The following is a 14,942-nucleotide window of genomic DNA, read 5'->3' on the forward strand; positions in this document are numbered from 1 at the left end:
CTCTCTCACTCTCTCTCCTACACAAAGTCATATCCAAATCACATCAAAATGCACGTCCTTCTACTCGGCGGTCACGGCAAAGTCGCCCTCCACCTTACTCCGCTCCTCCTCAACCGGGGCTGGAGCGTAACCAGCGTCGTTCGCAACCCCGCTCACGAAAGCGAGATTCTAGCTCTAGGCCAAGGTCACAAGGGCACCGTCAAAGTGCTACTCTCTAATCTAGAGGACGTGAAGAGTCCCTCAGATGCCCAAGTAATCATCGACACGGTTGGGCCGGACTATGTCGTCTGGTCGGCTGGTATGGCACCCCTCACTCCCCTCACCCCGCACCCACTTATGTGAACATACAACCATGGAACACGCACATAAGCCATTCGAGGAAATGAAAGGATATGCACTGCCCTATCCACCATGTAAAATCTACAATTCCCCCAGACAAACTAACACTGTACAGGCGCGGGCGGCGTAGGCGGCCCAGAACGCACAATCGCTATCGACCAAGAAGCCGCGAAGCACTTCATGACTGCCTCCTTTGCCGCACCGGGCATCAGCAAGTTCCTCATGGTGTCGTATCTCGGCAGCCGACGCAATCAGCCGAGCTGGATGCCGGACGACCAATGGGCGGGGATAGTGCGGACCAACTTTGAAATTATCCCGGCCTACGCGAAAGCCAAGAAAGAAGCCGACGAGTACATGACAGCACTGGCTGTGCAGCGGAAGCGTGCTCCTGGACCAACGCGGCCTTTCCAGGCTATTAACCTGCGGCCTGGACTCCTGCTCGACCAGCCTGCGACGCGGAAGGTCGATCTGGGGATCACGCCTTGGGGTCGGGGGGCAGTTACTCGAGAGGATGTGGCGATTGTCGCAGATCTTTTGCTTTCCAGGGCTGATACGGAAGGGTGGATTGATCTTGTTAATGGGGAGGAAGACGTTGAGGAGGCTGTTGAGAGGGTTGCGAGGGAGAAGATTGATGCTGTTGCTGGGGAGGATGTTGAGGGGATGGTTAAGAGGTTCTTCCCTTGAAGGATTATTGAGTCCGGGCTCGAATCTCTAGGTTTTCAAGCTAGGAAAGGGCCTGGGATTGGATATAGGTACAGATACTTTTCGGGTCTTACATCTTTCAAGTATGAAAACGAATATGAATGAACATGAACAGATCTAAGGTGTGTGCATATTGTATGTCTATCTAAGAGAACTCATTTACAGCTTGGCTTTGGGTGCCTCGGCTGCCCCCTTGAACTTCGACTTCAGAATCCGACGCAGGATCTTCCCACTGGGGTTCTTGGGGATCTCATCCACAAACTGCACTCCACCACGCAGACGCTTGTGGCCGGCAACCTTGCTATCCAGCCATTTGATAATGTTCGCTGCTTCATCCTTCTCACTTATTCCAGAAGCCTTGCTCTTCGCACTGCGAACGACACAAGCCATAGGAACCTCGGAACCGTGGGTCTCACTCTCAATGCCAATGACAGCAACATCATCAATGGCATCGTTGTCAACCAGATATCCTTCCAACTCAGCAGGAGGCACCTGGAAGCCCTTATACTTAATAAGCTCTTTAACACGATCGGTAATGTAGAAATGGCCCTTGGCGTCCTGGTAGCCAACGTCACCAGTCTGGAACCACCCGTCCTCAGACAAGCAGCCCTTAGTAGCCTCTGGGTTCTCGTGATAGCCCAGGAAAATGTTAGGTCCACTTAGATACAGTTCGCCAACCTCGCCCACGGCGACCTCTTGGGGTTCGGATCCATCCTCGGGCATAGTCATATATTTAGCTTCCATGTTAGGCATCAAACGACCAACGGAACCCATAGCCTCGCGCCAATCCTCCCACCGCTGGGAGTGTGTAGTTGGGCTGGTCTCGCTGAGTCCATAGCCCTGCTTGATACCAACCTTGATGCGGGAGTAGACTGCCTCGACCAGCTCTTGGGTGAGCGGTGCCGCGCCGGAGTTCATCATGCGAAGGCTTGAAAGGTCATATTTATCGACCACGGGGTGCTTGCCTAGCAACAACACCACGGGAGGGACGATGTAACTGAACGTGCAGCGGTAGTTCTGCACATGTGCGCACCACTTTTCAATGTCAAATTTCGACATGACGATCAAGTGATAACCCTTGTATAAAGCTTGGGTAATTAAGCAGGTCAATCCTAGAGGCTTGTAGTTAGTATCTTGTCCATCCGAGAATCTACGCGATTTGAAAGCCATACCATAGATATGATAGAATGGCAAAAATGCCAGGACGCGATCCCCCTTTCCATCATGACCACCATTCCAGTTCAACATTCCACCCTCACCAATGACCTGCTGCATAATATTGGCAACAATATTCCGATGCGACAGCATGACACCCTTAGGCACACCAGTAGTTCCAGACGAGTAAACCAAGAATGCCACCTCCTTCGCAGGGTTGATCTTCTGTTTGCGGTAGCGGGTAGCGCCAGAGATATTGCGCACAGAGGTAAAATGCTTGATCCGCGCATTGGGATCACGCTGGTCTCCAATCAGAATAATGCGGTCCTCAGACATGCCGACTCTCTTCGCAGCTTCCTTTGCGGCAGGCAGCAGCGGGGCTTGCGTTACAAGACCCTTGGCACCGGAGTTCTTAAGCTGGAAGGCCAGCTCGTCAACCGTGTAACCTGGATTCGCAGGCGAGATAATTCCGCCGGCCCAAAGTGTACCCCACATCACCACGGGGGTGTCGATGCTGTTTGGTGTGAAGAGCGCCAGTACATCGCCCTTGCGCCACTCATGAACGGCTTTCAAGCCCTTGCCAAAATCTAGCGAGGCATCGCGGAGCGATTTGTATGTGTAATGGCGTTGGGTATCAGCATCTTGGTAGAGAACTGGTGGAGTGTCAGTATGAACATTCAAAACAAATGCTGTATTCAACGGCGCAGCATTGGGATCATTGGACACGCACTCTTATCATCTGGATAAGCTCTATCCTTGCGCTCAAATAGAAAGGTCCAGAGGTCTACTTCTGGGATATCGACCAGAGGGTAATTGGAGGGGACCGGCATTATAGGGAAATAAAGCTAGTTCTAAAAATGTGAGGCTCAAAAAGGATTGTCAGATGAAAGAAAGACGGTGGACAGCCGAGTTCTTAAAGAGTTCCCCTAGAGTTCCTTCTCCGCACTCTCGGCTCGCGGCTTGCCTCGGCCTTTGCATTATTACTCAGCCGACCGCCCACCCGAATTTACAAGTGCTTGTTGGATTTTGCGCTTTTGTAATTAGACTGAAAGATTTATTATGCACTAATCCGAATAATCATCTGCTCTGTCAATGTTCAATGCATACCCGTTGACATCGTTGACATTGTTGGCATCGGCACTCGGAGATCTCGGCGGTTTGATCGCCTGTGCGGATATATATGTAACAGATCTTCCCGAGTGCCGGATGAAAAGCAATGAGTGCAAGCAGGAAATATATAGTACCTCGATCAAACTACAAGATTTGGTGAATGCGAGATTCTGTGGGGAGCGACGTGACATTGAAATGTCCATAACATTGTAAGCATCGAACTTCATCTTGGAAACTCCTTAGAAGTCGAGTAATCCTATAGTAGCCCAAAACAGGATTGAAGCTATGAGTGCGTTAAGTGCAATAAGTGCAATATACATATGTATCTAGAAATCTAAAGTGGCCGCCACATTCGGGAAAAAACCGTCCGGAAATATATATACCATGTAGCCCTAGAGACATGTTCCTTCTGGCCATGGCTAGCGATGCAGGAATAGAATACATACGAAACGACATTCTACTAGAGATGGGCTTTCAATTCTTGTTAATTTAGATTCAACACAAGACTTGCACGTAGTGAGGCTTAATAAACCTACCTAGCCAACGAGTTGAGTGACATCCCGCTTCCCCAGAGTAAAGGTAGCGGAGTCCAATTTGTGGAGTAGTTCAGTGATACGATGTGTAGTCTGGAAGACCTAGACTCAGTGCCATGAGGGTTTGTCTAATTTTCCCCTTCGGGTTACGGCCTACGACGTGGCTAGAAATGAAATTTGTAGTGTCGTTAGATTTAGACTCCTTTCCCGATGACACAAAGCGAGACGGAGGAAGGAGTATCTTTTTTTTACCTCGTCAGATTCGACGAGGGACTAAATCCAGATCCCAAGATGATTTCATGCCGACAAGATCTTAAATTGAGTTGGAAACAGCTGACCCGCACTGGAAATACATGCTGAAAAAAAGAGCCCAGTTGAGAGTTTTGCTGAATTCCATTTTTGCTTTCCCAGCACCATTTCCTCCACACGCCACTCCGAGGGGAATCGTTTGAAATCGTTTACTTGAGGGGAATGAAACGGGAAGAGTGGGTGGCACCGATACCGGGACGACCGTGCTTGACGGGCTTGCTGGAAGGTTGTTAGTGCTCTGATGTTAATGGTGGTGGACGAATCTCGGGAGCACATACTAAGAGATAGAGAACTCAGCCAGGTAGTGGCCAACCATCTCGGGCTTGATCTCAACCTGGTTGAACTCCTTACCGGAGTAGATACCGACGACAGAGCCGATCATCTCGGGGACGACGATCATGTCACGGAGGTGGGTCTTGACGAGATCGGGCTTCTCGTTAGGCTTGGCCTCCTGCTTGGCCTTGCGAAGCTTCTTGATGAGACCCATGGGCTTGCGCTTCAGACCGCGGTTGAAACGTCTGCGGGCACGGGCGTGAACGACATCACGGAGCTGCTCAGAGGAAAGGTCGAGGAGCCTGTAAAATGATTCAGTTAGACCAGTGTCCATGCAAACTTTTGGTCCTTGGTGTCCATTCGCAATGCAGTGCCCCGGAGGCGATAACCGAAATGCCAAATGTGGTTCACCCGTAATGGTTGTTGGAATGTCATATGACCACCTTCAATTCCGTCTCACGAGGCACTGGCTGCGAATGGATGCCCAAGGGTTCGATGATTGGCAATGATAACGTACTGGTCGAGGTCAATGCCGCGGTAAGAGAACTTGCGGAACTGTCTTCTCTTCTTGATCTCTGTTCGGCGAAGGTTCAGTCAGCGTCTGCGATCTTGTTGTAGTGCGTGTCTCCCTGCATCCCAGGTCCATGTCGTTCCCCGCCAACATATATTTCTTCAATTCTCATCGTGTAGTCGATCGTAATGCGCGCTCTCTCTCTCATTCGGGTTCTTTTGTCCATGGGCGATGGGTGGGGATAGGATTGATTCTTAATAACGTACCGGCAGCCTCCTCGGCGTTCTAGATGAAAACTCCATGTTAGTGTATCGCACGGGCTTAAAGGGCAAGGGCAAAAAACTCACGTATTCGGTGTCAGCCATTTTTGCAGATATTCCTGTAAACCGCCTTTCGACCGTATCTCGAAAAGCGAAGGAAGATGAGTTGTCGGAAATTGTCGTGTCGCTGAGCGGTCCGGCTGCTAGCACACAGGCTCTACGAGGTGGGCAGCACTCGTTAAGCGACGGGTAGGTTCCAAGCCCTAGACACTAGACCATTTTGGGTTACGGGTAATCTATTTTGAAATTTTTTGTTTTTGATTTGTAATCAAATTCTTTGGAAACTCGATTTACTCGACTTTGCTTGGGCATGGCATTGAAAACGCTTGTACTCATTGGTGTAATTTATTTGTATTATGATTACCTATCACCCTCCCAGGGCTGGACATGCATATCGTATCAGTCGGAGGTTGTTGATGGTTCTTATCCGAGTACATTTAGTTATCATGACGTGAATGGTTAAACCTCTAGTTCTCCAGGGAGAGATTTAGCTACACGCTATTTGCTTAAACGCTGAGCGGGTCCCGGCGATCTTTCAAGAACTACGTATTGAGAATAAGAAAAAAGTTGTAGTCAAGGCCAGACGAATTGTATTGGCTAGTATGAGCTTATTCCAGCTCACATGAAAAGTCGCAACTGTATCAAAACAGTCTCAACCGAACACACTTGAGAAGCCAACCGGCGCAAATCTTGCCCGGACTGACGAACCAACCAAACATCTGTTCCCCAGAACCATGATTTTTAGGCCTTGGATTAAAGCGCTTAATCGAAGAGACCGAAGCCCATGTCCTCATCGGACTCCTCCTCCTTCTCCTCGACCTTCTCCTCAGCGGGAGCGGCGGCACCACCGGCAGCGGCAGCGGCAGGGGCGGCAGCGGCACCAGCACCGCCGGAGGGAACGGAAGCGAGCTTGGTAGAGCCCTCAGCGATCAGCTATATAAAAAGTCAGTATGCGGTTCAGGTCAGATATATGCGTATTCATATATTACTAACCTCCTGGAGGTCCTTGCCCTGGAGCTCGGAGATGACCTTCTCGAGACGGTCACCCTCAGCGTCGATACCGACGGAGGAGAGGACAGCCTTGATATCGGCGGAGGAGGGGGCCTCGTTGCCGGCAAGGGCGACGAGGAGGTAGGCAGCGAGGTACTTCATTTTGAAAGGACTGGACGAAAAATCTTCATTAGTATCGCGAATTCAAGATTGGATGAGATCGCACTTTTCAAGCCGCTCTTCCAGCTGATAGACACGAAAACGAGATGCACATACCGTTTGTGATTATTATCTGAACAAGAGAAACAATCGATTTAACCGCGAATTGGGCGGAGACTGCAACGTCGAGTTCTGGTGGAAAGAGGTTGGTTGACGAAGGATTAACCGAACGCTCAAAATCTTGAAAAAAAGGTGGTGCGAGTGGGTGTGGCTAGTGCCGGCGGGACTTCTAAGCGAGTGGGTGTGGCGCAGTGTTAGTTACCACGTGACCATTTCATATCCGGCCTTGATAATTGCATGCTGGCCTAGAAACCTTTCTGCCTTTTGTACTCGCCTACGCAGTATATACCTCTCACCTGCAAGCTCTTGGGCCAAGTCAGGCGTGTCCTTTGCTTGTGTCAGTTCTGTTATATTGGAATAACAGAAAATCCGGAGCGAGCCAAGCCAGAGATCTATTCTCATGGTATCGGGCTCGGAGTCATGAAGTTACTTAGTCGTACCAAATATCGACGGTGAGCGGCTTCTTCTCTGTACTACTCTTCAACCTTTCACCATTCGGGATATTCTTCTTATAAGTTCACAATGAGTGTAGGACTACCTATCTTCTTTTTTCAGGTCATTTTTGACTGACATGTAATAGTTCCTCGATTCCGTTCTCTCATCTCTTCAGACGGGTAAGCCCGCTCAGCTGCCACCGTCTCAGGCGCCTGCCTCGCCTGCGTCTGCCTCAGTCCCCAAAAAGGAGGACCGAAAACCGATCGCTGTGCGACAGGCGCCCCCCACCAGCGGTAATGTCAGTGGAGGTATCAAGCGCAAAGCCGAGGATCAGCTGGCTCGGCCACCAAAACCTGAAAGCAAGGCGACAAATAACACCGCTCCAATGAAGCCTACGCTTTCCACGAGACCAGCGGTATCATCCACAGCGACCAGAGTTGCGCCAAAGCCAGTCTCGACCAACATCTCCAGACACACCCTATCCAAGCCCACCTCCAAACCCAGTTTGTCTGCGGCCCCCAAAGTGGCACCCTCACAGAAGGTGCCCGCCCCCAAACCAACCAATGCAGCCGCTGCTACACAGTCGAAGCCGCCACCAAAGGGATCATTTGCGGAGATCATGGCGCAGGCAAAGGCTAAGCAAGAGACGGCGCCCGTGGGCGTGGGCCTACTACGACACCAAGCCGGTCGCAAAGAAAGACTTACCAAAGTCGAGCGCAAGCGTCGCATGATGGAACTCCAGGCTAAAGAAAAAGAAGCGCGTTTGGGAAAAAAGACTGGATCGGGTGTTTCTACCAAGGACAGGCCTGCTGTCCGGCAGCGCGATTCACAGGGGTCCTCATACAGGGGCACGGCCAAACCGACACAGACTCCCGAGCCGCCCACCTACCGTGGAACTGCGGGCCTGCCGTCAAACCGTGGTGGAAACGACCGTCGACACCAGTCTCGCAATTCCAGACAAAACGAATATCTCGGAACCGACGAGGAAGATGAGGGTGATCTCGGTGGCTACGACGATTACTATTCCGATGCATCATCCGACATGGAGGCCGGAATAGACGATGTGGACCGCGAAGAGGCGGCTGCATTGGAATACGCCAAACGGGAGGATGAGAAAGAGCTGCGAGCAGAAATGGCGGCTAAGAAAGAGAAGTTGGAGCGCCAGCGGAAACTGGCTGCTCTTGCTTCTAGGAGCAAGCGTTGAAGTTTGGATGTTCTTATACCTTCAAATTTTTTGGTTATTCACTTCCGAGTACTTTCCATGATCTCTTTTGTTTTGGGTAGGACTGCATACATATTAACTCCGCATTATGAGCGTTCGGGGTGTCCATAGACGGGGATACCTGGATTTTTTATTTGAAGCACCATTAATAGCGAGCGCTATTTCAATACCAACTTACTTTTTTTTTGTGCTATTTTGCATACTGTAACATTTTATATTGAAGTCATCGGCTATCACCCGCGGACAACCTTGGAACTCCTAGGCCCCACTCAGGTGACATCACCTTCACCTCCGTAACTTATCATCTACATTTTCGCATTCTTTGACTATCTCACATATTTACAATGGAGTCTGTTCATCATGTCTCGGTCTCATCAAAAGTGCTCTTCAGCAAGGTGCGCAAGATTGTACCTCCAATGCTTGAAAAATTCCACAAAGGTCTGTGATCAGGAGTTATCGACGCTATGATCTACACAATGGACATCCCCGTTGACTATTAGCCCAGGACAGCTTGGTCGTGTAGCTGTTATTGGAGGCTGCGTTGAGTAGGTTCTCTGCCTGGCGACACTGGTATCCTACTAACTGGCATAAGCTACACCGGAGCTCCATACTTTTCAGCCATGGCCTCTGCAAGACTTGGTATGTCCTCTAATCAGGCCCATGCTCTCCACCAATATATTGACTCTTGAATTGCAGGGTGTGATATGGTAGGCACGAAATATGACATACCTTCTGCAAACGACTAACAATCACCAGAGCCACGTACTCTGTGAACGATCCGCAGCACCAGTAAGCTCACACCCGGCCTAAATCGAGCCCACTCTAAACATATAATGCACAGGTTATCAAGGGATACTCCCCCAATTTGATGGTACATCCGTTGCTTCCAAGCAGCGACACTGTCAAGGATCCCAATTCAATTGATGCGCCATCACTGGCGGGTCCGATTATTGGGATGCTATCCCGCCTCCATGCACTTGTAATTGGACCGGGTCTTGGCCGCGACGGCGTGACGCTCAAGGTGGTTGCTGAAGTGATCAGAGAGGCGCGGTCAAAATCAATCCCATTTGTGCTGGATGCAGATGGATTACTGATTGTGACGCAAGACCCGAGCCTGGTAAAAGGCTACAAGGAGTGCATTCTCACGCCAAACGTGGTAGAGTTTGGCCGTCTCGCCAAAGCGATGGGTGTCAAGGTTGCCAGCCAAGCGGAGATTGCGGAAGACGGAAACGGTGACACTACCAGCAAAGCATCAGATGCGTGTGAGCAGTTATCTCAAGCCCTCGGCGGTGTGACAATTCTCCAAAAGGGTCCTCAAGATGTGATCTCCAACGGGGTTACTAGTCTCATCTCTGATGGCAAGGGTGGCTTGAAGCGCAGCGGCGGCCAAGGAGATACTCTAACCGGATCACTGGGCACATTCCTTGCCTGGCGAGCGGCTTACCACGACAAATTGTGGGACTCTGGCGAGCAGGACAACGACAAGGAGGCGCATAACAAGGAAGAAGTTCAGGCAGAGCTCGATTCTGAAAAGAAACGCATGTCCCCGGCAACAACTCTGCTATTGGTGGCGTGGGCGGGAAGTAGCATTACAAGAGAGTGCTCACGACGAGCCTTTGTGGCCAAGGGGCGCAGCATGCAGGCCAGCGATCTGACCGATGAGGTCCACGGGGCATTTTTGAGGCTAATTGGAGAGCCAGACGAATCTAAGACGCACCTTTAGGCTACCATATAGAAGGCTAGTCATGCATATATGTACGAGGAAGACAGTACAGCTCTTGAATACACCGGAGCATATCTCCATGTATCCAGGCCTCCAGCTGCATGAAAATCCACCAATGAAACATGTCTCGTTCAATTTATAACAGTTCTCACAAGCGGTCTACAGTCACTAAAAGGAAGAGTCTCGAACCCTGTATTTTATACTTTGAAATCTCGTTCCGATATTGTAATTTTAGCGGCACTGGCTTTGTACGTGGTGTTAAATGGTATCTAGGTAGCATAGGGTATCTTTTGTCCACGGGTTGCATTTTACCCAAGATAAAGAAACAGCTCTGAGTATGTGAATATCGGCTTTTAATAATTCATTGATCAGCATGGTCAACCCCCGTCTTTCGATGCTGATGCTTTGAGACTCGGGCCTCAGACCGGTCCCGATTGCCGACTATTAGATGAGAATACAACTTTACTAGCCAATAAACGTCATTTGACAACACGATATCACCATGGTGACTCGTATTATTAGGACCTCTACCTAGGCACCCTTGATGGCATGCAGTGTAGATAGAAACCAAAAACAACGGGCCACAACCCCTGCCTCAATCTCGAGTAACCAGTGCCCAACTTACGCTGCTTCGCTTGCTTTCGCTAGCCGTTCGCCATGTTCCAAAAGCCTGCAGAAAAGAAATCCATTTGCATAAGTCTGCCCAGGTCAAAGAAGCTTCAGCTCATAGCCATTAAGCTTTAAGCTGTGTGAGACCTCTACCTTGGCAATTCAAAACCTCCGCATTTCTATACGGCTGTTGACGTCGAGATCTAAATGTGGCTAGGGGGATGGCCTAAGACATGCACCCCGCCTTAAGCCTTGTCCTTAATCGATGTTCCAAAACCTGAATACTCTTAGACATGCTGCTCAAAAGGTAATGTTGGGCTAATAGGCCATCGACATCACCTTCACCGATAGACATTGGTCGTGTTTTGAAGTATTGTTCCAGATCTCGTATTCCCAATCCCGGTTGCTTCTGCTTCGCTGTCCTATCCGACTATAGAGCATCAAATAGAGCCTATACAGGACTGAAGAAGTCAACTAATATGAATATAATCCAACCGCGGCACAATGTATGGCAAACATCTCCTTCGTACAACACCTTATACTGGGAAACCCAGGTTCATGGACCAACCTACAAAGTATACTGGGGTGTCCAGGCCGAGAAAGATCTTGTGATGCAACACAAGGCTGATGGGCTTCCAGGGAATAGAGAGAATGACCTCCTCCACAACAAAGGAGCATGCCGAGCCTAGCAATTCACATGGGCATATATATATTCTTGGAGACGAGTATATAAGATAGCAAATCTCCTGGCAGAAAATAACTCCATCACAACACAATCCCCAGACGCAAGTCATCGGATCTACTCCAAGTCTATACTCAAGCCTAGCCATTCACCCATATGCATTTCTCCATCATCGCTATGGTCATCACCACCGCCTCACTGGTGACCGCCGACTCCACACCAGGGTCGTGGTCCCAGTGCGGCACCTGTAGCCCTATCTCTGGCGAGAACCAGTGTGATCCGTCGACTTCGTGCATCAACACCGGTACATCCTTCCATTGTGCCTGCCGTGCCGGCTTCAAGGCGTCTGAGTACAATAATGACCTGTACCATCAGTTCCGCCTGCCGATGCCGAACTATGAGTTTCTTGTTTTCGTTCCTGAGAACACGCCTTGCAACACCCAGTGTGATGATCTGTGGGCTGCTCCTACTGATCTTTGCAAGGAGGTCGAGCTTCAATGGCAATGTGCGGTTTAGAATAGTGGACCGGGGTAGAAGTGGGTTTGTTGGTAGGGGGAAGAGGGGGGGACTTGAAACAATGTATGGAAGTAGTGCAGTAGGCGCGGAGGACTGAGTTGGGTCCATAACATGAAACATTCTTGCAGATTGCATGTGTACATGTCGTCAATGATTAAATGAAATCGATTTAGTGGAAGGATATGAGAGATATAAATGCAGATTAAAGAAGTAGATCGGTAAGATCTTCTTAACCCTACGAAATCATAAGAACCGACTCCATTTCCCCAATACTCCCAAACACCAGTGGCCTTAATTCTAGCCTTGATTCCAGCCAGTTTCACATGCATCTTCAACACGTATAGAAAGCTCGATCGACATTTAAGAAGAGAAAAACATAATGAGAGAGCCTCACAATTACATGTCCATGTCACCGTCAACTTCAGTGAAGAGCAGACGTGTGCCATTGCCAGTGACTTGCCAGAGCTATAGAAAATGTTGTTAGTAAAAAAGCACAGTAAGATTCTGGAGCTATGAAAACTTACGTTCATCTCGGCATATTCATCAATAGTCATGGTGAGGTTATCCTCAGTGAAGCCTCGTGCCAGCACACGCTCACGAATACGTCTCATACTCATCTCTCCTTCCTCACCATCTCCAACAGCAGCCGCGCCACTCTCCTTCATGCTGCGGATCAAGTTGTAGATCTTACTGGATGGGGTGTTGTCGGCACCATGCTCGCCATCATTGTACAGAGAAGCCTTACTGATCTCAATGAGACGTAGAGCCTCATCGACATCCTCACGAACAACCTCTTCGCTGAAGCGAAGACGAGCAAGGGCCTGCGAAAGACGAACGATACCGAGCAGAGTACGGGGACTGACGTGGGAGAACTGCCTTTTCTTGGACTCATCGATCTTTTGTCTCTTGCGCATGGCCACATAAGCACCAACCATGTAGTCAGAAACGTTGGTAGGCACAATAGGGCGGAATGTGCGTGCCTTGGCAACGTACTGGCGGACCTCGTGGGGAGTGAACAACACGCCGGATTCTTCGTTCTCCGGGTGCTTGTTGTGCATGTGGACGTAGGTGACGTGGTGAGCCAGCTCCTCGTCGCCCTCACGGGATGGGGTATCCAGAAGCAGGAACATGACGTCGAAACGAGAGAGCAAAGCGGCGGGGAGATTAATGTTCTCCACGGGGGACACCCGAGGGTTGTAGCGACCGTATAGGGGGTTGGCCGCTGCTAGGATAGAAGTACGGGCGTTGAGGGTAGTTGTGATACCAGCCTTGGAAATGGAGATAGTCTGCTGTTCCATCACCTCGTGAATAGCTGTCCGGTCTGAGTCCTCCATCTTGTCGAACTCATCAATACAGCAGATACCGTTGTCTGCAAGAACAAGGGCACCTCCCTCCAGCACCATCTCGTCTGTGACAGGATCTCTCATCACTGCAGCGGTGAGACCGACACCACTGCTTCCTCGTCCAGTGGTGTACACGCCGCGAGGAGCAACCTTGGTAATGTATCGAAGAAGCTGGGACTTGGCCACACCAGGGTCACCCATCAAGCAGATGTTGATATCTCCACGAATGTGCATGCCGTCACCCATTTCTTTTGTGACACCGCCAATCAGGAGCAATAGCAATGCCTTCTTGACATCAAGGTGTCCGTAGATTTCGGGCGCAATCGACCGTGAAAGGTACTCATACATGTTACCGGAGCGCATGTGTTGCTCGATCTTGCGAAGGGTACGGCTATCCATACCCATCTCGTTGTAGGACTTCTTGTGCTGAGTGATGTGCTGGGCCTCCAAGTATGTGTCAGTCAGCAGGCCAGCGCGAATAGCGCGGAAACCAGTGTAGGGAGTGGGCAAAAAGATGCCTGCCACATCAACAACGTCACCGGGGTTCAGTTGGCGAGTCAGAGCGCCGTGGCAGTGAATAGTCAAAGCGCGAGGAATATGGCCCACGGGGACCTGGTCGGCCATTTCCTGGATCTTCACCTCCTGGAAGGGAACAAACTTCGATGCACGAGTTGACAGGAAGAGCTGACCCTTCGAGTTGTTCTTCTTGCATTCCTCCGACAGACACTCGGTCAAAGGGAGGAATTGCTTGGTGGTGATAGGCTGGAACACTTCGCAACCACAGCGATCGCAAGTGTAGGCGTTGATCTGTACAGCCGGCTTGACATCTGAGACACGGGTGGTGATACCGCGGACTGTGATCAAGGTACCCAGGTGCTCACCGCGCACATAACGGACGGCAAGGGCTTTGGAATCGCGCTCGGCGCTAGACCCCGAAGGTGTGAGGGGCTTGAAGTTGAGAGTATATCTGCGAGTGAGCTCTGGAGGGAACATCGATGGGGCGGTCGCAGCAGCTTCCATGTCGGCCTCCATTGCGGTTTCCATGGTCTCATTTCGCTTCTCGCGCTGAGACATGATCACATCAAGCACATCATCTTTAAATCTGCGCAATAATTAGTTTAGTAGCCAGTGCATTCGCATAGAAGCAGATTCGACATACGTGACATCCTTTGTCTCCCTAGGCATAACCTCATCGACCGCTTGAGAGATAACATCGATATAGCGTTTTGTGTTCTTTTCGATAGATTCGACGAGCTTCAGGTCTTCTCCCTCGGGCATGGATTTCTCGAACTATTACCACCATTGTGAGTTAGAATTCAGCGAGGGAGGCTCATATTGCATACTTACAATTGAGAGATCATCCAACTCAATCAAAATATTAGATTTATCCCGGTTTGCGATATCCTGCAGAATTTGCATGTACTTGAGCTTCGGCTCCCGGTGCCTCCTTGCTCCACGAGTGTTTGCCCCAGTTGTCTCATCGGCATCATCCATGAAATCATATTCATCGCTAGTCTGACCGTCATCGATGTTGAGATCCTCTAACGCCTCGGTCGCAGCGGCTTCCGAGGACGATTGGAAGGTCTTGAACCCCTTCAAGAAATCTTTGAAGCCATTCAGTTGCGCGGAATAATCCACAGGTGGGGGGTATTGAAGAAGAGACATAATAACAAAGTGCGCTCAATTGAAAGCGCAAAGAATCGATAGTGGGATCGGGAGAGAAATAAAGAAGAGGGTCTAGTGGCTATCCGAGCCTCTACCAAATTCGCTGGTAAAACGCGAACGCGAGGTCAACACGCGCCCACAAATTCCACTAACCCTATTAGGAAAGGTATCGATGATTGCGGATTATAAGTTAATCCGGTTATCGAGGTACGTATCACATGACTCG

General features: G+C 50.0%; 8 protein-coding genes across 8 annotated transcripts; 4 read left to right on the forward strand and 4 right to left on the reverse strand.

Moving 5' to 3' along the window:
• Nucleotides 1-48: 48 nt before the first annotated feature.
• On the forward strand, nucleotides 49-1,023 carry N7447_007464 (uncharacterized protein; the record flags this gene model as incomplete). Its single annotated transcript, XM_057231726.1, has 2 exons — nucleotides 49-298; nucleotides 455-1,023. 2 exons carry the CDS (start codon nucleotides 49-51, stop codon nucleotides 1,021-1,023), a joined length of 819 nt encoding a protein of 272 aa, XP_057086816.1.
• A 177-nt stretch (nucleotides 1,024-1,200) lies between these two features.
• N7447_007465 (acyl--CoA ligase) lies at nucleotides 1,201-3,026 on the reverse strand (the record flags this gene model as incomplete). Its single annotated transcript, XM_057231727.1, has 3 exons — nucleotides 1,201-2,153; nucleotides 2,214-2,849; nucleotides 2,927-3,026. 3 exons carry the CDS (start codon nucleotides 3,024-3,026, stop codon nucleotides 1,201-1,203), a joined length of 1,689 nt encoding a protein of 562 aa, XP_057086817.1.
• A 1,000-nt stretch (nucleotides 3,027-4,026) lies between these two features.
• N7447_007466 (40S ribosomal uS19 domain-containing protein) lies at nucleotides 4,027-5,588 on the reverse strand (the record flags this gene model as incomplete). Its single annotated transcript, XM_057231728.1, has 6 exons — nucleotides 4,027-4,367; nucleotides 4,427-4,723; nucleotides 4,939-4,996; nucleotides 5,199-5,217; nucleotides 5,280-5,462; nucleotides 5,547-5,588. 6 exons carry the CDS (start codon nucleotides 5,586-5,588, stop codon nucleotides 4,298-4,300), a joined length of 669 nt encoding a protein of 222 aa, XP_057086818.1. The 3' UTR covers nucleotides 4,027-4,297.
• A 426-nt stretch (nucleotides 5,589-6,014) lies between these two features.
• aspf8 (ribosomal P2 domain-containing protein) lies at nucleotides 6,015-6,639 on the reverse strand (the record flags this gene model as incomplete). The annotated part of the gene is made up of 3 exons (XM_057231729.1): nucleotides 6,015-6,185; nucleotides 6,246-6,414; nucleotides 6,515-6,639. Coding segments are annotated over 3 exons (465 nt in total), but the record flags the coding sequence as incomplete, so codon positions are not given.
• A 404-nt stretch (nucleotides 6,640-7,043) lies between these two features.
• On the forward strand, nucleotides 7,044-8,160 carry N7447_007468 (uncharacterized protein; the record flags this gene model as incomplete). The annotated part of the gene is made up of 2 exons (XM_057231730.1): nucleotides 7,044-7,049; nucleotides 7,102-8,160. The coding sequence occupies 2 exons, from the start codon at nucleotides 7,044-7,046 to the stop codon at nucleotides 8,158-8,160; spliced, it is 1,065 nt and encodes a 354-aa protein (XP_057086820.1).
• A 362-nt stretch (nucleotides 8,161-8,522) lies between these two features.
• Nucleotides 8,523-9,901, forward strand: N7447_007469 (ATP-dependent (S)-NAD(P)H-hydrate dehydratase; the record flags this gene model as incomplete). The annotated part of the gene is made up of 6 exons (XM_057231731.1): nucleotides 8,523-8,616; nucleotides 8,684-8,723; nucleotides 8,771-8,817; nucleotides 8,875-8,885; nucleotides 8,935-8,967; nucleotides 9,020-9,901. The coding sequence occupies 6 exons, from the start codon at nucleotides 8,523-8,525 to the stop codon at nucleotides 9,899-9,901; spliced, it is 1,107 nt and encodes a 368-aa protein (XP_057086821.1).
• A 1,447-nt stretch (nucleotides 9,902-11,348) lies between these two features.
• Nucleotides 11,349-11,708, forward strand: N7447_007470 (putative adhesin; the record flags this gene model as incomplete). The annotated part of the gene is made up of 1 exon (XM_057231732.1): nucleotides 11,349-11,708. The coding sequence occupies one exon, from the start codon at nucleotides 11,349-11,351 to the stop codon at nucleotides 11,706-11,708; it is 360 nt and encodes a 119-aa protein (XP_057086822.1).
• Nucleotides 11,709-12,104: 396 nt separating this feature from the next.
• Nucleotides 12,105-14,716, reverse strand: N7447_007471 (DNA replication licensing factor MCM7; the record flags this gene model as incomplete). The annotated part of the gene is made up of 4 exons (XM_057231733.1): nucleotides 12,105-12,173; nucleotides 12,233-14,153; nucleotides 14,211-14,341; nucleotides 14,399-14,716. The coding sequence occupies 4 exons, from the start codon at nucleotides 14,714-14,716 to the stop codon at nucleotides 12,105-12,107; spliced, it is 2,439 nt and encodes an 812-aa protein (XP_057086823.1).
• Between the last annotated feature and the right edge of the window lie 226 nt (nucleotides 14,717-14,942).

This window comes from Penicillium robsamsonii, assembly GCF_028829455.1.
Source record: "Penicillium robsamsonii strain IBT 29466 chromosome Unknown utg000003l_segment0_segment0, whole genome shotgun sequence".
In the NCBI taxonomy this organism is placed as follows: domain Eukaryota; kingdom Fungi; phylum Ascomycota; class Eurotiomycetes; order Eurotiales; family Aspergillaceae; genus Penicillium; species Penicillium robsamsonii.